Source organism: Melozone crissalis, unplaced genomic scaffold (assembly GCF_028551555.1).
Source record: "Melozone crissalis strain CALT ecotype California unplaced genomic scaffold, PUWL_Pcris_2 ptg000006l_1, whole genome shotgun sequence".
Lineage (NCBI taxonomy): Eukaryota > Metazoa > Chordata > Aves > Passeriformes > Passerellidae > Melozone > Melozone crissalis.
Genome location: NW_026535784.1, coordinates 42,929,279 through 42,953,814, shown reverse-complemented (window position 1 = coordinate 42,953,814; position 24,536 = coordinate 42,929,279). Strand labels below are relative to the sequence as shown.

At 46.0% G+C, this 24,536-nt stretch overlaps 3 protein-coding genes across 6 annotated transcripts in view; all 3 read left to right on the top strand.

Moving 5' to 3' along the window:
• Window positions 1-365: 365 nt before the first annotated feature.
• On the top strand, window positions 366-6,405 carry POMK (protein O-mannose kinase). Its single transcript, XM_054295984.1, has 2 exons — window positions 366-898; window positions 1,410-6,405. Exons 1-2 carry the CDS (start codon window positions 611-613, stop codon window positions 2,181-2,183), a joined length of 1,062 nt encoding a protein of 353 aa, XP_054151959.1. The 5' UTR covers window positions 366-610; the 3' UTR covers window positions 2,184-6,405.
• A 4,296-nt stretch (window positions 6,406-10,701) lies between these two features.
• On the top strand, window positions 10,702-13,176 carry SMIM19 (small integral membrane protein 19). The gene is made up of 3 exons (XM_054295539.1): window positions 10,702-10,877; window positions 10,994-11,118; window positions 12,281-13,176. Exons 1-3 carry the CDS (start codon window positions 10,702-10,704, stop codon window positions 12,349-12,351), a joined length of 372 nt encoding a protein of 123 aa, XP_054151514.1. The 3' UTR covers window positions 12,352-13,176.
• Window positions 13,177-13,798: 622 nt separating this feature from the next.
• Window positions 13,799-24,536, top strand: part of SLC20A2 (solute carrier family 20 member 2) — a 56,655-nt gene continuing 45,917 nt past the window's right edge. For 2 of the 4 annotated variants that reach the window (XM_054292019.1, XM_054291985.1), the window contains exons 1-2: window positions 13,809-13,902; window positions 23,764-23,979. The gene's annotated coding sequence lies outside the window, so the exon portion shown is untranslated. Of the gene's footprint in view, window positions 13,903-23,763; window positions 23,980-24,536 lie in introns of all 4 variants that reach the window. The other 2 variants (XM_054292001.1, XM_054291993.1) reach the window with 2 other exon arrangements.

Here is a 24,536-nt window from a genome sequence, read left to right as displayed (position 1 = left end):
CCGGGGGTGACCCCCGCCCGGCACAGCCCCTCACCTGGTGGCAGGAGCCGGAGCGGGCGGCGAGGTTGAGGCCCGGGGCGGGCAGCTCGTTGCGGACGAGCAGCAGCGCCTGGTCCATCCGCCCTGACCGCCGCCGCTCCGCCGCTGCCCCGCCGCGGGGCCCGGGCGCGCCCTGCCCGTCGGGCTGCGAGAGGCCGGGCGCCATCAGCAGCGCGCCGAGCGCCGCCGCCACCGCAGCCACCAGCCCCGCCGCCGCCGCCATCGCGCCGCGCTCCGCCCCGGGGCGGGGCCGCCGCCGCCCCGCGGGCCGCGCTTCCCGGTGTTTTCCGGGGTCAGGCGTCCCTGTCCGCCCGCCCGCCCGCGGCCCGGGCCCGCCTGCGCGGAAACGCGGGAGGATGCGCAGCGCGGCGAGCGTCGAGCTTGCGGCCGCCTTTAACACGTCCCGCTGCCACGCGTGGCCTCTCGTCGTAGGCTGCAGGCGCCGGAGCGCGGTGCCTGCGGGACGCCTGGGCAGCCGGCACTGAAAAAGCCGTAAAGGCGTTCATCCCCCGCTTGGGAAGAGGGTGCTGCTTAGCCTCTGTCTTTCACGGAGGATGCGGAAGGCACGGCCATGGAAAAGAAACCGCATTTCGTTAGGAGGGAGCTTCTTCCCAGAGACGTGCCATCCATCTCGCTGGCGTTACTGCTTACGGCCGTCCTGCTCCTTAATGCCTTTCTCTACCTGTACCTCAACAAGTTTTCCAGCTCTCTGGGACGTGTCGAAACGGACTCTGGCCTCTGCCCTTTTGGGCATTTCAAATTCGGAGCGGTGAAGAATTGTTCCCCGTGGCTTTCCTGCGAGGCCATAAATAGGGAAGTCAGGAAGCTCAAGTGTGTTGGTGAAGGTGCTGTGAAAAAGGTGAGTTTGGATTTTCTTTCTTCTCTTCTCCGGATAAAGAGCTTTCACATTTTGCTGCCTAATTAACACCAGCACTGCTGTTATGATTATCCTCTCAGCAGCTAATTACCGTAGGCATCCGCGACCATGTGGCTACTGATAAGGCGAACAAAACAGGTACTAGAGCATAACCTGGGCCACCTCTCTGACACCAAATGACATCCAGCTACACAAGCAGAATCACAGATTGGTGCAATCCTGGCAGAGTGAGACTGGCTATTTGGGTGATATAAAATAACTTAATTCATATGCATTGTCCATGCCAAAGAAAATGCAGGAAATCGTGATATAACTGTGGCATCGGAAGGGGCTTGCTGTGACAGGTACACGGCTCTACCTAAAGCTGACTGTGCCTGGTGACTGTAATTTGCAGTTGTGACTAACCAGTCACAGGAAGAGGTCAGCAGCAGCTGGTAGCTGTTCATCGAAGAAGGCTGTCCACGTGTCTTATGTGTTTCTTGTATGTTCTCAGGTCTTTCTTTCTGAGTGGAAGGAAAAGAAAGTGGTCCTTTCACAGCTCACCAACTCAGAGCTGAAGGAGGACTTTCTCCATGGACTGAAGATGCTGAAAGCCCTTCAGAGCAAGCATGTTGTCCGGCTGCTTGGCTACTGTGAGCAGCAGTTCACAATCCTCACAGAGTACCATCCTCTTGGTTCACTGAGACGCCTGAATGAAACTCTCCACATTCCCAAATACAAGGCCATGAACACCTGGCATCGCAGGCTGATGCTTGCCATAGACTACGTGAGTGTCATTCGGTACCTGCACAGCAGTCCCCTGGGTACCCTAGTGATGTGTGACTCCAATGACCTGGACAAGGTTCTCTCCCAGTATCTCCTGACAAGTGACTTCCACGTTCTGGTGAATGATTTGGACGCTCTGCCTCTTGTGAACAGGAGTGCTGGCAGGCTGGTGAAGTGTGGTCACAGGGAGCTCCAGGGTGAGTTTGTAGCTCCTGAGCAGCGTTGGCCCTATGGAGAAGATGTGCCATTCGAAGATGACCTCATGCCTCCCTATGATGAGAAAACAGACATCTGGAAAATCCCAGATGTCTCCAATTTTTTCTTGGGCCATGTTGAAGGAAGCGACATTGTACGACTGCATCTGTTTGACATCCATGCAGCGTGTAAGAGGAAGGACCCGGCAGAACGGCCCTCTGCCCAAGAAGTCTTAGACACCTACAGGAAGGTTTTAACTCTGCTTATTCGGGAGGCAGCCATGCCTAGTACTAGAGAAATGTTATAGTGAATCATGAGGCAAACAACATGCTGGGGTTTTAAGTTAATGTCCTTCCTTATTTATGTAGCTTGCCTGATGGGCAAAATCTCTGTCCCCAAAACTGAGAAGAAAAGAACAGCTGAACTTATACCTCTTGATTAAAAGAAAAAAAATCCCCCCAATCCAAGAGCTGTGCAAGCTTTCCATTGACATGTTTAATCTACCGTTGGAAGAGGAGAAGGGAGAGAAAGGAAGTTGTGTGGGTGCAGGGAAAATTTGTTCCTTAAGAAATGATAAATTTTCTTTTGCAACATATACACAAAAAATGTCTTAAAAATTAGAGAAAAACAGCTAAAAAAATATTGGTCTACCTTAACTTGTTGCTGGAGACTGGAGAGCAGAGACCATGGCATGCCCCCCACAAGCTTTGGGCTGATTACTGTGGCTTTGGCCTATGTTGTATCCACAGAGCCCTCATCTATTTTCCCATGCAGTAAAAGCAGTGGTCACTCAGAAGGGAGTACCCTGTTTCACTTCAGGTTTTGGTGAGCCCCAGGGCCAGAGCTGTAGTGGCAGTCTCTCCCTGCTGGCTGGGGCATAGGTTGTTTTTGGAGCTGTATGGCTGTTGCTCCTGTATCCCACAATGGCAAGTGTGTGGCCACTTTTGGAAGCAAGAAGATGATGCAGATTCTGAAGAGTCTGCTTACAGACACAGGTTCTTGGTTTTCAAGTCTTTGTCCTGTGGTATTCCCAGATGAGCTCTTCCAAGATGAAGCTGTCAAATGCAAGTCTCTCACCCCTCTGTAATCCACAGAAATGCTGAACACTTTGGAAAAGAGCTGAAGCGTGTCTTTTTTTTTTTTTTCATTCACCTATCTATCCTGGCTTAGTGTCATCATGATTTGATGGAGAGGAGAATAACAAGGAACTGAAAGAGAATGTGACTTCCACAGCAATAAGCATTAAACACAACCTTTGGAAAAGAAAATTCCTGTATTCAGAGCATACAACTCTATTCAAAGTCCATTAAGGATAAAGGAAAGGTGTTAAAAAGTAATCTTTTTGGTGTGTTAGGAAAAAGCTTGAGGTAACCCACATGAATGTAACAGCCTGGTTCCAACAGCTAGAAAGGAACAGCAATGATGCCTTAATCCAGCAGTAGGCTGTGTTTGGTGGGACTGGGATCCAGGATGTAGTCCCCTTGGTGAAAAACCAGGAATAATATGAATGAGAAACATGGACTCCACCATTGTCCACCTGAGGACTTTCTGTGCTGTGGACTAAATCTTTGAAAGGCCTAAGAGACAACTTCCATATTGTGACCTGAGAGGTGATTTCTAAGCAGAGAGGTACACTGTCCTTTTTGCTCCTTTTTGAAGAGTTTGGTTTGTTCTTGTCTGTGCTGCTATTCCTCTGCACATAAACCAGCCATGTTCTGACTGTACTGAGATCATGCATTCATTTCATAATGTATAATGTTCAAATCTTGGTATCAGAATTTTATTATAAATTGGAAAAATTTCCTGCAAATAAGGAAATTAATTCCTGATATCATACAATACAAGCTGCTGATTATGCCTTTCCTTTCCCTCTGGGTAGTGTGTTTTCTTAAATTAGCTTTTGCCATTTTCCATTTATTCATTCCTTCCTTGCAGCTTTGCTACTGAGGTTGTCAGAAGACAAAGCTTAGAAATCAACTTTTCCGAAAGAGAGCAGTGATTGTGGATGCTTTGGGTTTGTTTTGGACTTTGACTCAAAACACCTAAAAGAAGCATGGGGAAAAACAATGCTCTGTTGAAAATGCATCATCCAGCCCATGAACTCTTGACTTGTTATTGTTAGGGTTAGAGTTCTACAGTTCCAGTATGAATACAAGATGTGCAGCAGTTGAAAAAGTCTCCTGTTACAGCACCTTGAAGCCAGGGATAAGGCTTTAAAGGGTCAAGAGTCACATCTTCTGCATGTTTCGCCCACAATAATTTGTTACCTTTTGTTAGCCATCATGTACACTTGAAAGGGAAATCACCATCTGATGGCTGTAAATAACCATTCCATGAAGGGTTTTTGAGAGTGTAGCAAGGACAGACAAGAACCTGACAAACATCTTGTGCTGGTGTCTCTTGGTTAAGACAAGCTTCTGCTGGGATTCTTGCCCTGTTGTGTACTGTTGCACCTTGCAAACAGCCATATTAATTTCACCAAGTGAAAAAAATGTGGAAAAATTCTGGTTCGGAATAATTATCTTGCCATGGAGATGATTCCCTGTTCCTGGATGAAATAATCACAAATTTTTTTAAAAAGAGGTGTCTCCCTAAACATTCACCTTGAGCAGTGGCTTCTCCGTGTCTCTTTCCCATTCCCTCTCCTTCAGCTTGTGTGTTGTTCAGCATTGTATTTCAGCAGGAATAAATCAGATTTGTTCTGAATACTATATTATGGAGCTGCAGTTTCTTTTTTAGGATGTTGTTTTTGTCTGTGAGGAAACACTAGATGGCAGCATGAAGGTCAGTTTAGAGTCAGTTATTAGCAGCTGCCTCTGAAGCCCAGACGTGGACAGAATCTGGCCTTGCAGCCAGTATTTTCCTAGCAAACTTCCCTTAAAGGTAAACCCTTTAAAGATATCATTGTGTTTGCTTTAGTGAGTTTGAGGGAACAAGACAGATAGATATAGGGGCTGACCTGTTGGCCACACATGCCACTTCCCCTTTAACTTGCTCATGGACTTTGTGTGCTTTACTGTCCGTTTCTATCTCAACCTGATGAGACCAAAACCAAGTTTGTGTGTCACCTCCTTCCAGCCTTTCTGTAAAATCAGATGTTTTCATCTTTCTATTCTTCCTTGCTAGCTCCTTCTGCAATCTCGTTTGCATGAATCCATCCAGTCCTTCCCACATTTCCAGCTTCTTTTCCCTTAAAGGGAAAAGGCAAGGCATGACAGAGAGGGGGAAAAGGGGCAGGACAGCCCTACATGCAGTAGTCTCCCCTCCTTCCAGTTCTCTTTTCTGGGCATTTCAGTCTTTACCACCAGTCACAGCCTTTGATAAACATTCAGGGACTTTGCTGCCTCAGTACAAGCAGCTCTTGTCTGTCCAGTGGAAAGCATCAGAGGATGAAGGGCAGGAAGAGGCCTGTTCACAGCTGGGAGCCTGCAAGTCCCCAGCCAGCTCCAGACCAGTGGCCATGACCTCCCCTGCTAAGACCACTGCCACAGTTCTGCCTAACCTCAACAACAGCTGCTGGTTCTTATCTCAGGCTCTGATCAAGTGTCCCACATTCCCCGTCCTTTCCCACAAAAAATGCTTCTCTGGCAATGGTCATTTTCATGTTTCTTATTGTATTACTCTTCTTCCATCCCAAAAAGCCAGTCAAAGAAACTGCACAAAGATGCAGGTCACACAAGAAGGACAGTGATTGATGCTTATCTCCTTCAGAAAACTTCAGAGGAGGTTCCCCAAACCACCCTAGCTAATCAGTGCCGAGGCAGATATGATCCAGGTCATTCCGGGGCTTTTGTTTGCTGTCATTATCAAGATGAAGGCCCTGGGTCTGGCCCTTTTCCAAGGGTCAGAGCAACCCTTTTGCTGAGGTTAGTGTAACCACCTTACCCTTCTTTTTTGGACAATGCCTCCTCTGCCATCCCTGCAGCAGTCCCACAGCGTATTTCACCCACCCAGCTGCTAGACAAAGAATGAAAGCAGAAGCCCTCTCCCAGACTCGAGAAATAGCCCCTGGTTCCCAGACTGAGCTCTGCTGGGACACTGCTGTGCTAGCAGAGGAGGAGAGCAGGACACTGGGGCCATGCTAGCTGAGCCTGCTGACAGTCTGGCTGCAGGTGGCAGCTGGGTCAGGGCCCACTACTGCTGTGGTGCACTCTATCCTTGGCCCAATGCTGTTGCCAAAACAAATTCCCAGTGGATTTCCTACTAAAGTTTAGCTTTTCCCAGGCAGGTTTGTACTGCAGGTTATAGAATGGAAACCACCTCAGAGGTCTCTGTCTCAGAGCAGAGTCCTGGATTCAGTTCAAACCCACTGCTCCTTTCATTTTCTCCTCAGAGCCATCCAAAGAATAGCAGTGTCAAGGTTATGCTGATTCCCTTTCTAGATTGCCTGCTGGCTGCACACTTCTGGGGGGGCAAGTCTGATGGAGCATTTCCCATTTTGTTCTATGGATTTCAGAATCCATCCTGAAAGCACTCCTATAACACTAAATCCTCTAGGGGTGAGCAGCCTTCATGGCAACTTGTTTGTATGTTTGACACCATCAGACGTAAAAAGTAGTGCATGAATATCTGCACCAGCTGTTGTGTAGGTCTGGGTAAATACGGAGGAAATAAAATGGACACAATGTATTTAAGTGAACGTTTCTTTGATTTTTTTTTTTTGAAGGATCAGTTGAAAACCTGTGTTACTCTGTATTTAACAGAGTGGTAACTTTTAAATGTATCACATGTTGAGAATACCGCACAAAGTTTTTTTAAATTCTGTCACAATCTCTTAAATAATATTTTCCTTTCCACATAAACCAAACATCAGATCATTATCTTTGTGAAACAGAGGCAGTGTTGTTTGCCAAATATAATTTGTGAGCTATTTGGCAGAATATGCAACTGTAAACCGATTCTATCATTATGACTGTAACGTCTTACCAACAGTCAAGAGACCCTGGGAAGAAGAAAAAAGTGGTTCTCAAGTTCTTCTGGCATGATATAATTGTATATTTGTAGAGTCCAACCAAATAAATTATATGCTACAGGGTACTTTTAAAAAAGGAAAAGGATTTTGTGGTTTTATTTTAATTGAGGCACTGTATACTTGAGATGACCACAAGGTTTCCAATAATTGTCAGTCTCTGTTCAGAAGTCTACAATCCAGTATTTATCAGGATTAAATGGTGAATATATTTACATTACAGTGATATTTACATATCAGCAATTTTTGATTCTGTTTAGCTCTGGGTAACTCAAAATGCATTAAAAAAGATGTATTTATATATAGACACACACACACACACACATATTCTTTGGCTATAATTTTTAAAAGACCAAGCTCACTGTTTCAGCATTCACATTTTGGATATGCAGTAACCGGATTTTCAAAACTGATAATATTCAGTAGCTCTCAGTCAAATTTCTAGTAGTTGCTAATGACTTTTGGAAAGTGAATTCTTTCCCTGTAAAGCTGGAAGACCCTTTTCAACAATTCTCTTGATAAATCTATGAGACTGAAGTGAGTACTTTTATCAAGTACATTCTGGATTTCTTCATGGAATGAACAAAGTCTCCATAAAAGTTGTGATTTTTAAGTGTTTTTCTCCCTAAGAGCTCATTCCTAGTATGGAGGGAGAGTAGGGTGCTGTGTCTAACTAAAACTGAAACCCTCCAGGCTTGTTTGCCTGTAACATTGGAAATCTGGCCACTAAGCTTGGGTCTCCATTAACTATGTTTAGCTTTTGCCAGTGCCATATATTATCATTACATATTATTAGTTTGGTGCCTACAGGCTTTGGTCATGGGCCAGGATCCTGTAGGTCAGATCCTATAAAAGCACAGCACAAACTGACAGTTCTTTCCCTACATGCAGCTTTTGTACGAGAAAATATAAAACAACTTTTGTCCTCATGCATGAACAGCATGCACAATTATTGGTCATCCCATCCTGCCTCATCCAAGGCACAAATAAATGTGCTGCCTAACCTACATGGACAGGTAACACAACTTCTCACACAAAATTGCAACTGCAAGGACTGACTGTGCTCTGAATGAATTCAAGAGCAGCTTGTATTCCCACTTCTGAACGTGCTTTAGGAGCCCAAGACTGAAACAAAAGGCCAAGATCTAAAAGGAAATAACAGTGTACTGGGCAAGATAACCTGTAAGAGTCCTTTGCTGTTTGGGGCAGATTCTTCAAGGAAGTCATGCAGAAGGCCTGCACCCCCAGAACTCCTATTTCTACAGTCAAATGGGGGAAGATCCCCCCTTTTCCTCAGGTTTGCAAGGCTGTCACACTCAGGGCAGCACCAGCTGTTGCGCTCCTCAGTCTAACCCTGTCCTATCCATTGATTCACATTTACTAAATTCAGAGGGGTATGTGGAAGCAGAAAATCTGCCTCTGCCTGTCTTTTAGGTTGGGGGCAGGTGGATAATCAAAGTCAGAAATCAAGCATTTCATTAAATCCAATGAACTGGGCAATGCTGAGCGAGGCAGTCTGTTTCTGTGTGCTGGAGGCTGCAGAGGAGATGCCAGGACCTGAGCTCATGCTCTGTGGATGCAGACCTTGGTTCCCTCTGCATAGGAGGCTGTGGGCAGAGTCCTGGGGTGTCCCAGATCTTGCCCAGCTTGTCCAGAGCGAGCTGCAGGGTTAATACAAACAGTGCCTTTAGTTACAGCTTAAATACAGCTTCTCTCCTCCCCATCCAAGGGAGCCTGATCTCAGCTGAGGTCTAGAGACAGTAATGCACTACAAAGAGCACCAAAGTTACTTACATTTGTTCTTTCCACTTTTCTTCAAAGATGTGTGACGCTTTCTTGTCAGGCTTGTTAGCAGAGAAGTTCAACATACTAGAAAAGCAAACAAAAAGCCTCAACTTCACAGGAAACTGCTTAAAATCCCTCTGAAACCATGCTTCATTAAATGTCTTTTGTGTTGTTGCATAAGTGACTTTTTTTTAAATTTCTCTCAGTGGTTTCCACAGTTCTGTGCATGGGTGCCATCCCAATTTAATGACCTAGAATTATGTCTAATTGCTATTCTATCCTCCTTTCCCACACCATGTGGGGCAAGGAACTTTTCTCATGACACCAGTGTCTTAGGTTGGTTTTTTTTTATATTGTCATTTTCACTCGTATTCTTTTATGTGCTGGTCTAAGGCCTCTTAAAATGAATCTGTTCCATACCATGGAAAGAGAAAGACTTGGAACATCTCACAGTGAGAACACAGCTCCCCAAAGGATAGAGTTTCCTCAGGCTGATTAGACATCTGCAAAGCAAGTGCCATCCAAATGAGGTGTCTAGACTCCTTGCACTCAGTAAGGGATCAGAGATTTCCCAGGCACAGGAGGCATGATTCTGAATGTTTGACACAGGTTAAATAAATCACACCCTAGAAATACCTGGGTTTCCCCCCTTTATTGTCTTATAAAGGGTGAAGATGGATAACCATAACACAAGCACATATCCCAAACACATGCTGAGCAGAGGGACATGGACCATATCACTGATGTCTAAATTGTAACAGTTCTAGTATCTGAAGGAAGCTATGGCAAAAGGAAGTATCAGAGGCAGAGGTGGATAGAAAGAAGCAGAAGGCTCTAGTGAAAAGCACAACTAAGCTGTCATGTAGCTCAAACATTCCACATCAGGCATTAGGGAAAAAGTCTGTGTGCGTGTGTGTGAGTGTTAGAGCAGCCTAGTTTACCTGCATCTCAGTAAGCAGTTCAGAAAACTTTTCCAGGTTCTGAGCTGAAACACTTGCTCTGCCAAAACATAATCCTAGAATTGTGATTTTTGGCAATGGGAGTTTTTCTATTTTGACAAATATAAACTGTCACATTTAGTTCCTATGTGAAAAGCAAGAGCTCATGACAATCTGAACCTCTTCTTTATTTTTGACACCACACACTGCGTTCCACACAATTCCACTGAAAAAGCGCCAGCCCTGCCAGCTGACTCCTTGCCTGCCAGGCTCCTGGAGCTGCTGAATCCACATGTCTCCTGGCCCCACATCCAGCTGTGCCTTTCCCTTGGACACTGGCACGGCAAAGCCGAGGGACTTGTCTTGTTATATCTCCGGTGCCCCTGGGAGAGAAGCGGTCCCCTGTGCATGTCCTCTCCCCGAGGGTCTGCTACCTGGAGATGTGGGATGAAAGAAAAGAAAGAAAGTGTGGAAAGGCACCCCAGGGCCTCAGGGACAGTCCAGAAAAATTTGATTTGTTACCCGGCGTGCAACAAGCCAGTAATTACACACCTGAAAGAGAAATCGCTTATTCTCTCTACAGCTCCCTGAAAGGACCCTGTACCCGGGTGAGGGTCGGCCTTTTCTCCATGGTGACAAGTGACAGGGCGTGGTTTTAAGTTGCGCCAGCAGAGGTTTAGGTTGGACATTAGGAGGAATTTCTTCACAGGAAGGGTGATTTGACACTGGAATGGGCTGCCCAGGGAGGTGGCAGAGTCACCCTCCTCGAGGTGTTTAAGGAGAGGCTGGATGTGGCACTCGGTGCCATGGGCTGCTTGACAAGGTGGTGTTCGCTCACGGGTTGGACTCGATGGCCTCAGAGCTCTTTTCCAACCTCACTGATTCTCTGATTTATTTCACAGTGCACAAGCCCAGGTGCTGGGTGGCGCCCCGCAAACCCGGCGCGCCGACTATCACAATTTTTTCCTGCGTATACACTTTGGCCAACAGCGGCACTAGCGTTCCCCGGCACAGTTTATTGTCAGCGCTAATCACAGCGCTCGCCGCCCCTCGACGCCCCCCCGCCATGGCGCCCGGCACCGCCCTGACGTCACTTCCCGGGGCCGGGTTCGCCCCTGCCGGCCGCGCTCCCCATGGCGGCGGCGGCAGCGGCGGCGGGGGCTGGCGGGGCGGGCGGCGGCGGCGCCTCGGCGGGGCTGGGCGACGGCGGCGCCATCGACTACTCAGTGCACGAGGCGTGGAACGAGGCCACCAACGTGTACCTGCTGGTGGTGCTGGCCAGCCTCGCCCTCCTCGTCTACGCGCGGCGGTGAGAGGCGGCCCGGGCGGGGCGGGGCGGGGGCTCCCGCAGGGCCCGCACGTGGAGGGGCGCCCGCCCTCAGCGCCGCGCCCTCACCGCCGTGCCCCCCTCTCTCCTGCTCGCAGGAACAAGAGGAGGATCATGCGCATCTTCACCCTGCCCCCGGCCGCCGAGACGCCGCCCGAGCCTAACTTCTACGACAGCATGAAGAAGATCCGCCTGCGGCAGCAGCTGGAGATGTACTCCATCGGTAAGTCGGAGGGAAAGGGGGATTCCCCGGGCCTGAGGGCTGCTGGGGGCCGTCCCTAAAGGGGCGGCCTGGAGGCTGGTGCAGCGGGAACGCCCCCGGTGCTGTGGCGCCCTGTGAGGAGCGGGGGCTCGGCGGCAGCCGGGGCCGCAGGACTGCTGCGTGAGGAAGTGCGGAGCGAGGGAGCGGCTGTGCAATCGTCCTAAAGCAAATGTCAAAACGATGCCTATGTTACACTTTGAAAGAGCTAGGAAGGTCTGGATGTTGTGAAAATGTGGGCGGACTTGTAAAAGTTGAGAGGACTGTGGAATGATGAGTAAGATAACCACATAAATTGAAAATTAATTAGAATTTTACTATACCAACAAGTGTTGCTGCTCGGATCTCAGTGCTGAAGGTCAGGATGGAGGCTGGAAAGAGCCCCAAGCCTGTGATATTCCAGTGGTCCAATTCAGAGAAACACAACCTTGCTTCACACCTGCCCTACATGTATGCCTAGAGGAAATACAGCAAAAAAACCCTTAGTGATCCGAAACCACCTTTTAAATGCAAAGACTTGATGTAAAGATTCTTACATCAGGCCATTGCATTCTGTAGAAACAAAATGGGATGTTCTTCCTACAGTGGAATGTCTGCTGGCATTTGCTGATGGTGTTTGTACCACTGCACCCAGCTCTTTGATGTCCCTTTGCCTTGCTAACCAGATTAATTTTGAAGTCAGTGTAATTGTTAGCTTGTGGCTTGTATATTGTGGAGGAGATGAGAAATGTGGACATCAGCCTTGTGACTGTTGAGCTGTTCACGTCATCAGTAGTAAAACTTCTGAAGCCATAGCCTTTAATTTTATTTATTTTTATTTTAATAAAAGGAGCTGAATGGAATCATAGTTCTCTGCCATTGATTCACTGACATTTTGCTATGACTGTACTGTTCAGCATTTATAAGGTGAAGTTCCACATGGTGACTGAAACTTCCCCCCTTGTGTGGCTGAAATGAGGTTCTCTGATGTTACATCTGTTTCTTGATTATTGTCATAGTTACATGAATATATATAAACATAAATATGTACATATATATACATGTATGTAATAAATAATACAATAATAGTAATAATAATATAAAATAAATTGTATAATCAGTGTTGATTGGTGTTTCTTTTTTTCAGCAAGGAAGTATGAACAGCAGCAGCAGCAGCCACCAAAACAGACTGAAAGCGTACAGCTCTCAGTGGAATGAAGCCCACAGTTCTGTAGGAACTCAGGACATATATCCAGTGCTGATTTTAAGAGTCAATGTGGAGCTATTTTCAATGCTTTCTAATTGACACATAGCTGAAGGCAAGGGGGAAAGGGAGGGGACTGTCCCTAAAAGTTTGTTCTTAGTAGCTTTTCTCTGAGCCCTCGTGCAGTAAAGCGAGTGCCCGCTGGAACATTCAGCATGAAAGTACCCAGCACAGGGCAGACCTGCTCAGAGGAACACGAGGGCAGGGAAGTGCAGTCTTAGCAATGTCTGAAACTATTTCTCTCTGCTAGCACCTTGGAAATCAGCTCCCACCTTCTCTGGCAACAGCACCCTGGAGAAAGCGAGGCAGTACCTGTCTACCTGGAAAGCCTTGTGTTCCTTGGTGATGGTTGTTGAATTTGCTGAATACAGTCAGTAAGTGTGACTGAAGGCACTGTGGCCGTACTGCCTGGTGAAGGTGAAGCTTTGAGAGCCCAGATGGTAGTGCGGAAAAGTTCTCTCTGTTTATTTGGGAGTTGTGTATGCAATACTGTGAACCTTTCCTGGAGAAACTTTGAGACATACACAGTGAACTACACATCCAGAAGACACTTAAAGCCACTACTCTAATGTTAATAGCAAAGGTGGTTAGCTTAATTTACTCAAATTGCTGTAAAGAATGGGTCTGTCTGTTAAAATCAGTATAAGCAGATCATAGCTTGTCCAAAAGAGACTTCACACTGCAGTTACTTTTTCTTTCTAGGTAAATCTCAAAATCAGTTAATTGAAAGGATTCTGCAGAAATTACTTTTTAATAAAAGCATCTAATCATGAAAACTATTTGAAGATATATCATGCTGTAATTCCTAAGGTTACACAAGGTGAGTTGGCCGAATGATGAAGAACCAGCACAGCGTTGGGTGTTTATGTCCAGAGGTTCTCATCTGTTTTGCTCTGAAATCTATTAAGCCCTGGAGCAGTGGTGAGCACCACTGCGGCTACATTTGGATATTAAGAAACTTGTCTTTGAGCACCAAAATTTTACTATATTGAAGTGATCTGTACTTCAGTGTCTGTAGGGACTGTAAAACGTGACCCGGGCGGAACTGACAGTGGCAGAAAGTTTGCCCCATGGAAAGGCTCCTTTGGGTGAAGGGTGGCTCCCTGTGACAGCTTCCTCGCTGTAAGGAACCGCGGAAAACAGCGGGGTCGCTGCGCGGGGCCGAGGGCTGGCGGGCGCGGGGAGCGGGGAGGGCGCGGAGCCCCGGGGCGGCCGGAGCCGTGTCCTCCCCACGTTACTGTGCCCGTGTGATGGCCCCGCTCCGCAGCGCGTCCCCGTCACTCGGCGGGGTTTACGAGACACAGAGATCCACGCCCAGCAGAGCTCCCCGGGCGCAGGGGAAATCTCCGGTCCGCATCCCCCTCCACCTCCCGGAAACCCCGCCGTTTCCCCTTGGCGCGACCTCACTTCCTCCCGCGCTTCCGTCTCCGGGACGCGCCGGCTCCCGCTGCTGCCGCCGCCACCGCCGCTGCTGCTGCTCGGAGGCTGGAGGCGCCCGCCGGGCGGTGAGTGGGGCCGCGCCGCCCGAGCCCCCGCCGCCCCCCGCGCCCGTCCGCGCCGAGGGGAGGGCAAGGGCGCCTCGCCGGGGGCCGTGGCGAGGCGGGAAGGGGCCGCCCGAGGAGAAAGCACGGTCGGGGGCGGGGAGGGGGTGTCCGAGTCCCGCTCCATTCCCGCGGCAGGGCTTGGTGCCGCCGCCGGGCCGGCACGGCCGTCCCTCCGCGGGAGCGCTCCGCTCCGTCCTCCGCGGGAGCGCTCCCCGCGTGTCCCGTGCCCGGGTTCGCGCCGCGGCGATGTCCCGGCACGGGGGCTCGTGGCGGTCCGGACAGCTGAGCCCTCCCTCCTTCCCACCGGCCCTGCCCACCCGGCGGGCAGGCAGGGAACGGAGCCTTCCCAATGGCGCATCTCGGCCGGCGCCGCTGCCCGCCGCAGCCCCGGTGCGGCTCCGCTCGCTTCAGTGGAGCGGCGTGGCGGAGAATGAACCCGCGCCCTGCCGCTTTCCCGGCACAGCCGCCTTTCGAGCTGCAGATAATCAGTTCATGGTTTGCCTCTCAGCTCAGCTGAAAGCAACGTGAAGGGCTTCGAAATCTGGAGCAGCGTGCGGCTTCTTTTGTATTCATGGACCTGGGGCGGTGGCAGGAGCATCTCAGACTTACTTGTCCAGAACAAAAGGCTTGTAAGGAGAAGTAGCAAAAGCAAAAGGTTTTCTAGGGCCCTTGCCTTTTGCCTGTGCTAGGGTGTTCGAAGTGTGCTGCTTGAGCCATGAGCGAAGGGCAGCGTGGTTTGTTTTCCCGGCAAGTGCAGCCACGGGAGTTCTGTCCCGGTGATACTATACCCTGTTCTGCAGCGGGGTTTATGTTTTCAGCTGTACAGTGCAAGTATGTGTTGGGACAGAAGGTGTAGTCAGCTTTTGAAATTTTACTTCAAATATCTGCACTGATTTTTACCTGTTAATTCATGATTCTAAAAAAGCAAAGGCAGATAGGGTAGCGAGACAATAGATTTTTTTTATGCATCCATTTTTAGTAGTCAGGATCCAGGCATACACAGGAGCAGATTCTCAGACTCTCATGGAACTTAGTTGATACAGAACTTTGGATGTGCTGGATGGGGAAGGTTATGACCTAACAAAAATTGGACCAAAGTTATCTTCACTTACATTTATTTTTGAGAATGCTGTACAGAGGGAACTGTTTCTAGTTTACCCAATACTGTTTAAAAAGCTATTATGCTGTGTAGATTGAGTGGTGTCTGATCACATGAAGCATGTGAGGAAAGGTTTTCTAAGCAGTTAAAACTTTACATCTGTAAGATACTGCAGAAAATCATTAACAAGTTGCTGTCAATTATAACTCCAAAGTTTTTGAGAATCTGACCACTCTGTTGTCTCCATGTGAGCTGCTGAATGTCAGATCTTTGTAAACGCATTCTTCAGATGGCATTACAACCATACCTCTATAATCTTATGTGAAAACTATAATCTTCTGTTAAGTGGTGGAAAAGTCATCTCTCCTCGTAACCCAAAATGTGGCTGGCTAGGTTTTTTTACTCAGCACTGCACACATCAAAGGATTTTGATACAGCTCTATAAGTTCTGTGACAAGGCTCAAGAGGGTCTTAAATATTTAAGCTATGAGTATGTCTGTGTTTAAAGAGGACATCGTAAACTCTGAAGGCCTTGTAGTGAAAATTTCCTCCCCTGTGCCACGAGCATTTCGAGTTTCAGTCCAGTGTTACATGCCCGGATAGTATGAGCTGGTATGTGCGGGCAGAGCCCAGATGAGAACGTGTCTTGCAGCAGCTGCCATGATGCCTTATAGCCAGCCACAGAATTTCAGCAGAGTGATGTGTGATTGGTCCTAAACTTGCTCTCAAACTTTCCTTCCAAAACTGCCTGACCCATTGAGAAGGCCCACAGAGGAAGCCTTTGCTGTACCACTAGTACTAATGATGCCGGTAGAAGCTCTGAGAATGGAGAGAAGATCGCAGTGCTTTTGTCTGAGGACAGTTTGCAGGGAAGCTTCTTCAGTGCAATGCAAAATTATTAATTATGAATATTCTAACCAGTGATGAATCTTTCTGTAATTTATGTTTTGCATATATGATTAAGCAGCATTGGCCAAAAGCCTGGTGACAGCACAGGGCTCTGGAATGTTTTCCTGTTGCCTGGGCAGTTTATTCATGTTAGCTTACTTCCGTGAGCTTTAATCGCTCCTTTTAAAGTCCTCCTGAACTCAGGAGTGCCCATGCTATTGAGCAAGCTGAAATTACACACGCTGCAGGGAGCAAGGTGGGGATGTTGCAACTTAACATCTCTTTTGGAGGAATTGAAAAGGTTTTGTCCCAACCCTAATTTCTGCATTAAAGAAATTGAAAATTGTCATTGCGTGCCTTCTTCAACAGGGAAGCAGCGCATTGTTAGAAAACGTGTTATTAAATCCATGATGTCTTTGGCCTGTTATGCCTAAAGAGCAACAGCAATTGGAGGAGGCTTGCTGACAAAGGGGAGTCTTCAGTCGTGGTTGCTTATGCTCCAGATCAGAAGCAGTGATCAAAAGGCGTTCCCTTTCCCCTCCAAACAATTAAACTGTGCTTTAGTCATGGTGAGGAGCCTGGGTGTTGTTTATTAACGTAGTCATGCAAACAAAAGGCAGCACTCGGTCCTGTCCTTGAGACAGGGGTGCCGCTGAGGAGCAGAAGGTTTCAGTGCCTCAGGCCCTCGAGAACGGAGGTAAGAGCCTTCACTTTGCAGCCCCACATCTGTTGTGGCATAAGAGTTAAGGGCTATGATCCAGATTTTTGTAGTCTAACAAGCTCCACCAGAAGCTGGCATTGCCTGGGTAAAGAGGCCTCCCTGCTGGCTGAGGGAGAGCTACAGAGGATGACCAGAGGTACTGACTGCTGGCAGAGCAGCCCCGAGCCAGCACAAATGTCTCATGAGAAATCTGACATCAGGGAGTGGAAACCGGTGCTGCTTCTTCTGTAACAGAAGGCAAGAAGGGGGGAAAAAAAAAAAAAAGACACATGTACTATTTGGAGCAAAAGGCTCATGATTTTTTTAGGCAGAAAAATAGAAAAATCCTGCCTTAATTACTTTTTTCCTCAAGTCTCTGATAAAAAATGGCTGATAAAACTTCGCAGCGCTCAGCTGTCTTTGTGAAATTTGTGTTTGCATTGAAAAGACTAAGAACCTTTTTAAGAATGAAGGTGCTTTGCCTTATTTTTGAAAGGAATGCCTAAGCTTTGGGTGTTACTTTAATAAAAATAATTCCTGATCTTTTTATGGAATATATAAACTCTGGGCGTTACTTTAATAAAAATAACTTCAAACTCCAAGATTAACAGAATTGCTAAAAGGAATTAGTTCTCAATATGAAAAACAATAAACTAGCTTTGGAATTTCTGAACCAAGCCCTCAAAGGCAATTTGTGGCAAAACTCCAGGAAAAAAAGTCTCATTTTTATAAAATTATATCTAGGCACTGCTTCAAAAAGTGATTCTCTCCTTGCAAATGCCTAGGAATGAGGTATTTTAAGAGAATTTGGTTTAATTTTAATCTAGCAGTGAAATAAATTAATCTTGAAAAGGGACTGTTCAGATTTGGGGTTTACTGAAACTGTAGTCTGAGAAAATACTTCACATTTGCATATCTGAAGAAGAACTTAGATCCTGAGTCTGCGAAGGAGTAGTCCCCTTCAGTTTCTGCCAGGCTGTCAGACCTGCTGGAACTGGTTTTGGACATCCATGATGTATAAAATGCACAGGTGGATCTACAGCTTGCTCCTGAGAAAGACCATGGTTTGATAAGATGGTAGCAACATTTGTCATTTTCGTAATGGAGTAGAACAGGTATTTTGAAAAGACTCAGCCAACAGGAGGGCTGTATTACTTTCCAAAATATCCTCTGGATCATCTTGGAAACATGGTTTGTAATATGCTCTTGACTGACAGCGAAGGGTGCGAGGCGTGAATTCCTGAGCAGGGAAGATGTATGTGGGTTGTGCAATGGGAGACTCCATGTGATGTCGTTATTTATGGCGCTTCTCTCAGATGTCCTTCTGGGACTCAGACAGCTGCTGTGAACTTTACCCACCACTGAGCACTAGGTATGTTTGAGTGACTATTTTGCTGTTGCTTGGATCATGGTGATAAGCAGTACAGAGCCAGGTTCTGTGACACTGTTTGAAAGAACGGAGCAGAATTTGTACTGGTTGATGAAAACCTTGCAAAGGGGAAAAAAAAGAGATTATCATCTTCCATAGCTTTGGTTGGTGAACATCAGGGAGTGGTAGTTGAAGGCAGCCCATTTCTTTCTGCTGTAATATGGAAGGAAGGGTGGACTCACAGAAGAGGGAGAGTTGCTTTTTCTTTTCAGATTGAGAAAAAGGTGCAGGTTTTTCCCTCTTACCTCTTTTCTTCATGACTGTGTTGTTAAATGGCAGCAACCATTGTTTGCAGGAACTTTTCATTGCTTTAGTAAAGAGCTGTGGGTTGTCATGCGTTTTGATATGTGGCAGTGCTGTTGTTAAACAGATCCAAATCTACAGTCAGATAAGGCTCGGAATAATTGATGTTTTTAGCTCAGCTAAATAACTGGGCTCACATGATCTGTAAGTGGCCAGCAGGTTTTTTCTTAGGCAAAGTATGTACTGCTTGTATTGTACATTTATTTAAAGCTAATTTTATCACAACAGATTGAGAATTCTAGCAACCAAAAATACCTGACTTGAGTCTGTTAAAAAAGTCTCCTTACCCAAAGTCTGCTTCTGTGTGTGACAAACAGAAAATATCACTTCTTTTTGACTTCAAAGTCAGTAATGACCCCAAAGTGGTGAAAGCATTGTACTCTGTGCCTCTGAGATTACTTTTGCCACTGCTGATGGGAGAATTGTTCTGTATCATTATTGTCTTCCCTTTCAACCTCAGCACATTCTGGAATGCCAAGGGCAAACCACTCGCTGGCTGATCCGAGGTCCTGGCGGTGCTGGTATGGCAGTGCTCTGAGCCTTGTGGCTTGGACCAGTCTTTCAGCATTGCCTAAGACATTGTACAAGTACCCAGCTCAGTATATTGTCTTTACACATGTGACTGATGAACAGGAAAACATTTATGGCCTCTTGGAAAGAAATGGTCAAGATCCTTGCTCTGAAACAGAGTTTCTAAGACCTCTGTAACTATTAAACAGCACGAAGAGGTCTTTGAGAAATACGTGAAAGGACAATTTTACTGCCATTATGAGACCTGTCACTTTATTGACTAATCAGTCTCTGATACTCAAACAGAGAAAAAAGTTGCATGTGTTTGGATTATTTAATGAGGTAACTGTTGACAAAGTGGGGCCTTTTACCAGTTCTGTTAGTGCTATTTTGATCATTAAAGAACTTCATTTGTTTCTGAACCATAAGCTGGAACAAGCTTTTTCTCTCACCCCCTTGCTTGCCTGAAGGTTGTTCCAAAGAGAGTTGAAACGGTATAATTTTCATTTTGGTTGAGGCAAAGAAGTATTCTTCTCTTACCATAACTCACCAGTTCCAAGCCCATAATCACAACATTTGTGGTCAAACAGTGATGACTGTGTGGTATTTCTCACAGATGCTGTAAAAACTCTGTCATCTCCTTGGGAGGCCATCTTCCCATGAGATACCAGCCTTTCTCTCTTTCTTTCCTGAAGGCTTTCGGACTAAGGACCTGTGGCCGGGAGTCCAAAGTTTTAGCTTCAAAGGCTTGGAGAAGAAAATGCAGCCCAAGTAATGACTGAAAGCAGGTTTTGGGGAGACAAGAGGATCCAGAACTTCAAGTGTGCTTTAAGAGTCTCCCTTTCTTGTCTGCTGCTTGCATATATATATTTTTTTTTCCCCACCAAGCTTTTGTTGAATGAAGGTGTGGCTTTATACGTTGATGCATACATTGTGTGAGCAGAAACAGCAGAGAGCACTGGAGCTTTAATAAGTACTTGGCACAATAATCATGATGAATGTGCCATGAGCTCATCCATAAGGAACTAAAGTAGCAACACAGGCTAAAGTTATTGCACAGGGGAACCTGCAGCCCACAAGAACATCAGCCAAGAGCAAAATAGGATTGGTGTTGCATGGTTTGGCCCTGTTATTCTTTGTTCAGGTATGGAGATGAGAGGGCAGTTCTTTGCTCAGAGAGGTTCCTGTACAGCCCTCTGTTCTAAGTAAATGTATCAGAATCTTGAAGGGGGGGGTTTCAAAGTGCACAACATGGAGCAAAACATCTTGCTTATAAGAGTGGCATCCCTGGAGTGGAAAACGACATGAAAGTGAGCTTGCAAGCTCTAGAAGAAGGGAGAGCCTGCTGAAATCTTGGTGCAACTGCCAACTTTGCTGCAGATCCCAGAAGCGTAGCTTGAATGTTGCTAGATGTCTAATAGAAGTTGCTCAGTAGTTTCCTTGAAGATCCTCAGATTGTGTCCTGTCACAGGGCATAGTGTGGCATGGAAATTTATGGTGCAAGGCAGGCTGGAGCTCTTGGAAGGGGAACAGAGGTGGTTAATGGTTATACTAGTTCCCATAGTGCAAGAACAAAGGGATATTTAAATGACATTAGGCATAAATACACCACACAATATTACCAAGAGCAAAAGTTTAGTTGGATTCCAAGCAAACTTGGGCATTTATATGTATAATGACAATGTCCAGAGTTGCTGTAAATAGGATTAAAAATAAATTAAGCACATAAACCTTCATGCTTATTGATGAGGTCAGGAAGAAATTTCCCTTTTGGGGGAATTACATCATTGCTCACTACCTGAACTGTTCTACCTTCTGTAGCATCTGGTCCTGATCACAGCAGGCAGGATTCTCAGAAAAACGGACCAGCAGTCTGACCTGTCGTGCCAGTGCCTGGGTAGGATCTTGTTGAAGGGTATGAAAAGCATTTTTTTGGGGGGGGGGAGGAGGGGGGTTCTGAGGCCACCTGTGTTGCAGTGTATGTCTGCTTTTCCAGATTCCCATTGGTGAAACAGGACAGCTGATGTCCAAGTGCCTTTAATGAATCCTGAGAATTGCCTGTTGACATGTCAGCAGCAACCCACGTAGAGATGGAAGATGTGATGGGCTTATAAGGCATTGCTGTATTGCTCCATAGATTCAAAGGTAGCTCTGTGAGCAGCTGAACTAGTGAAGATAAATCTTTCCTGCAGCTCTCTTGGTTTTGGTGGCACTGCAGTACCTTACACATTTTTCCTTCTTTCTCTCTTTCCATTACACAGCAGTGCTGTTAGCATCCCTGATTTTCCCCACAGCACAGTGCCTGAGCAGCTTCTCACTGCCTTGTAGTGAGTTCTTGGGTATATTTAACGAAAGCATGCTGTCTCCCTGATGTTTGAGAACCAGACCTTTTGCTCAGGAGACTGCCTTGGTTGCTTACTTTTGCAAGCCTGCTGTAGGAACTGAGCACTTCTGAAATCTCCTAGCTTTTGCATGAGATTAGGTTGAAATTGGCCTTATAGTTTACATTTCTGTGCATGGAACAATTGGTGTGGTTGTATAACCATTGTTTCTTTGGGAAACAAGGAACACTTTCAGTCTTTCAAGCAAGTTACTGAAGAATATTTTTTCTCTCAAAGCAATGAGGTGAATGAAGAGTTACACCAAATAATTGAGGCGTGTGTACTTTTAAAACATGCACTGATTAATCTTTTCAGATTTTCCCCAAGGTACAAGGGGAAGATTTCCTTGCCAAAATACTGTAATTGAGTTAACATTCTGGGAGGTTTCTGTGTTTTGTTATTGAGCTACAAAGCTTCAGAACTTCTGTTACTGAGCTTCTGCTGGTGTTGGAAGGAAGGAAGATCAAAGTTAGAAGCACCAGCCTGCCAGTAAATTGTCTCTTCAAAAGAAAACTGAAAATTCCTCGGTTGTTTCAGGTGGCAGCCAGCCTCAGATCTTTTGGACAACTATTAACCTTTTCCTGCAGTTCTCTTTCTGCATGCAACAGTCAGCAGCCTGGATGTCTTGTAGTCTGTATGGTGTGTAAGCTGACTGTAGACATTTGATTAACAAGTGAAGATGTCAATAATAGATTGAATTACTTGTCCTCAGTTAATTTCTGCTGCTCAGACAGAATATGGAGTTATGATGACTATGGAACAGTAAAATTATGATTTCTGCTTCTTGTATACAGTGATCATCATGATAAAAGATTAAGAATCACTGTGGTGTAAAATAATTGAATGGTATATATATTATAAAATAATTCTGGATGTCCTGACAGCTGGACATTTGTGACTGCCTCAGCTTTAGTGCTTTTGAAAGCTTTTAAGCTCTTGAAATCTGTGATAGTTACCTTTCCTGAGTAGCAGTAGCATGTCTCAGTAGCAGGCATGATCGCTGAGGCACAAGCTTTCAAGACTGTTTGCCTTCTGAGCACTTCTGAGGGTAAGGACTCAATCAAGAGTTCAGAATTGGGGGAATATGTGTTTTTCTTTGACATGTAATCCCAGCACAGCAAATACTTTTCTGTCCAGTTACTTAAAAGATGTTTTTTCTGCAATACCCAGAGCGCTCTCAGAGGGTTTCTTGCTTTGACTAAGGCTCAGTTATCTTCTCAACTGTGATGTGCAAGAAGCAAAGCCAAAACTTTGTGCTCTGGTGGGACTCTGTCCCTACAGCTGTCCCTCATATCTGCTGTAAGAAAGCCAAAATGAGCCCTGTTTCACAGGGAGGAGTTGGGGAAGGACTACACTGTCTTTCTGATTCATGCATATGGAGCATGCTGCTGTCAACTGTTTTTGCAGAATAAAGAAGGATTTTAGATGGGATGTGGAATTCTGAGAAGTTTCGGTGATAGCTGATAAGATGTAGGGTCTGCTCTGCTTCTAGTACAAAGAGGTTTTGATGCTAATGTTTATTTAAATATGGCCTTAACCCTAAAAGGGAGAGATAAAATGGCTTTCATGCTTCTGTTTCACTGAGAGCTGACTGGCAGAATGGTTTTGGTGCCTGCTTATCTGCTCTGAAGGCTTCATGGCTGGGGAGGCTGCCGAAATAATTCTCCTGTACCCCCTTATTCAGCATTCAGGCAAAACTGTAAAGCAGGCAGATGGTTTAAGCTGCAGCTTTGGACACAAGAGGGTTGTGTCTCCATTTTGCAGATGAGTCATCCCTTTGCTGTTTTGTTGTTAGACTCTAAACAGTGCTGCTCTTGGCTTTGGGCCTGCTTGACCCCAAGTTTTGGATGGCAGAAACAGGCAAGTGTCCTCTACCCCAATGCCAAGTTTTATGGCAGGTTGAAAATACCTTAGGCCGTTGTCACCTTGTAGTTAAGCTGCTGTAACACAGCGAAAGCTTTGTCTTCTCTTGTACCTGATAAGTGTATAAAACCACAAACTGTGTGCTATGGAAGTTGTGCAGATTAGGGAGCAATGGGAAAAGCAGAGGAGAGGCTTACTCACATCTTTGTTTTTAATCTAACTTGTGGGCTAGAGCTCTACGTGGACAAGTGAGTCCTGGGTAAAGATAACTGGCATTGTTTTCAGTAGCGGGTAAGTCAGCAGATGGGTCAGCAGTTTCTTTTAGTTGAGCTGGCTGCCGCAGACTAGTTCTGCAAGCTTGGCACCAGGTCATATTTTCCACAGTGTGTAAGGCTAGCTGGTGCAGGATTTCTCCTGCTCATGGTGTCAGGATCAGAGGTGCAGATTGGGAGATTGGTTACCCCGCTTTTGGCACGCGATGTTTTGCCAAACTAGGTTTGTAAGCTTTGCACTTGTGAAAGGAACTCTGATTTCCTAAAAGGAACTTGAATGAAAGTTGGGATTTTATTAAAGACACAGAGGCATATTATTATTCATCTTTCATTGCTTCATCCCTGTGATGTTTCCTGTTTTGCTTCTTGAGATACAGGTGTCATGATGAGGAGCTTCTCAGAAACAGAAGTGGATGATGAGTGGAGATGAAGAAATCATACATTTAAGAAGTTGGCTCAAGTTTCCGTTACAGGCATGGAAAGTTTCTGAGACCAAGCCATGCGAGAAGAACATGAGTAAAGAAGAGGGAGATGTAGACCCAGACTTTCTAGAAGGGATTGCAGGATTTGAGAGGACGCTGCACAAACGTCACGTAGTTTTCTTGCTTATTCATTTACCTGCGCCCCTGAACTGTAATACTTTGTTTGCATGTCTGTTTGGAAATTGAAAAATCCCCTCACATCTGTGTCTTTAATATAATCGTGGCTTCAAGCTTGTTTTAGGAAGAGCAGAACATCGCTGCAGTTTTCATTTGTGGATGAGATAGCTGCTGCTTTGTACTTTAAATCAATTTGGGGTTTTTCTTGTTGAGACACACATTGAATATGGAAAAGCTCAGAACATTACAAAATAGGAAGTTAGGGGTTTTACTCAAGTTTAACAAACAGCCTTTGCATAGAAAGTATGACGACAGGTGCATAGGTAAAAGAAAAAAAAATAGTGCTAGCCCTCTAATTTGAGTAACCTTATAATGTATTGTTCTTATGGTGTCCTTAGACAGATGCCAGAATCAAATATCAATCAATTTTATCTTTTCTATCTGACTGTTGGTCAGAAAAATGTTCTAGGTAAGATTTCTTGCCAGGGTTGTAGGGTTATAAGCGCAGATTTCTTAGTCAGGAGAGAGCTTTTGGGAGAGAGAGTTTTTGA

What these genes read in the sequence shown, in the direction of transcription:
- POMK (XM_054295984.1), top strand. Translation starts at nt 611, where the DNA reads ATGGAAAAGAAACCGCATTTCGTTAGGAGGGAGCTTCTTCCCAGAGAC. An exon ending in GTGAAGGTGCTGTGAAAAAG is followed by an intron (nt 899 to 1,409) that starts GTGAGTTTGGAT and finishes GTATGTTCTCAG; the next exon opens with GTCTTTCTTTCTGAGTGGAA.
- SMIM19 (XM_054295539.1), top strand. Translation starts at nt 10,702, where the DNA reads ATGGCGGCGGCGGCAGCGGCGGCGGGGGCTGGCGGGGCGGGCGGCGGC. An exon ending in CTCCTCGTCTACGCGCGGCG is followed by an intron (nt 10,878 to 10,993) that starts GTGAGAGGCGGC and finishes TCCTGCTCGCAG; the next exon opens with GAACAAGAGGAGGATCATGC. An exon ending in GCTGGAGATGTACTCCATCG is followed by an intron (nt 11,119 to 12,280) that starts GTAAGTCGGAGG and finishes TCTTTTTTTCAG; the next exon opens with CAAGGAAGTATGAACAGCAG.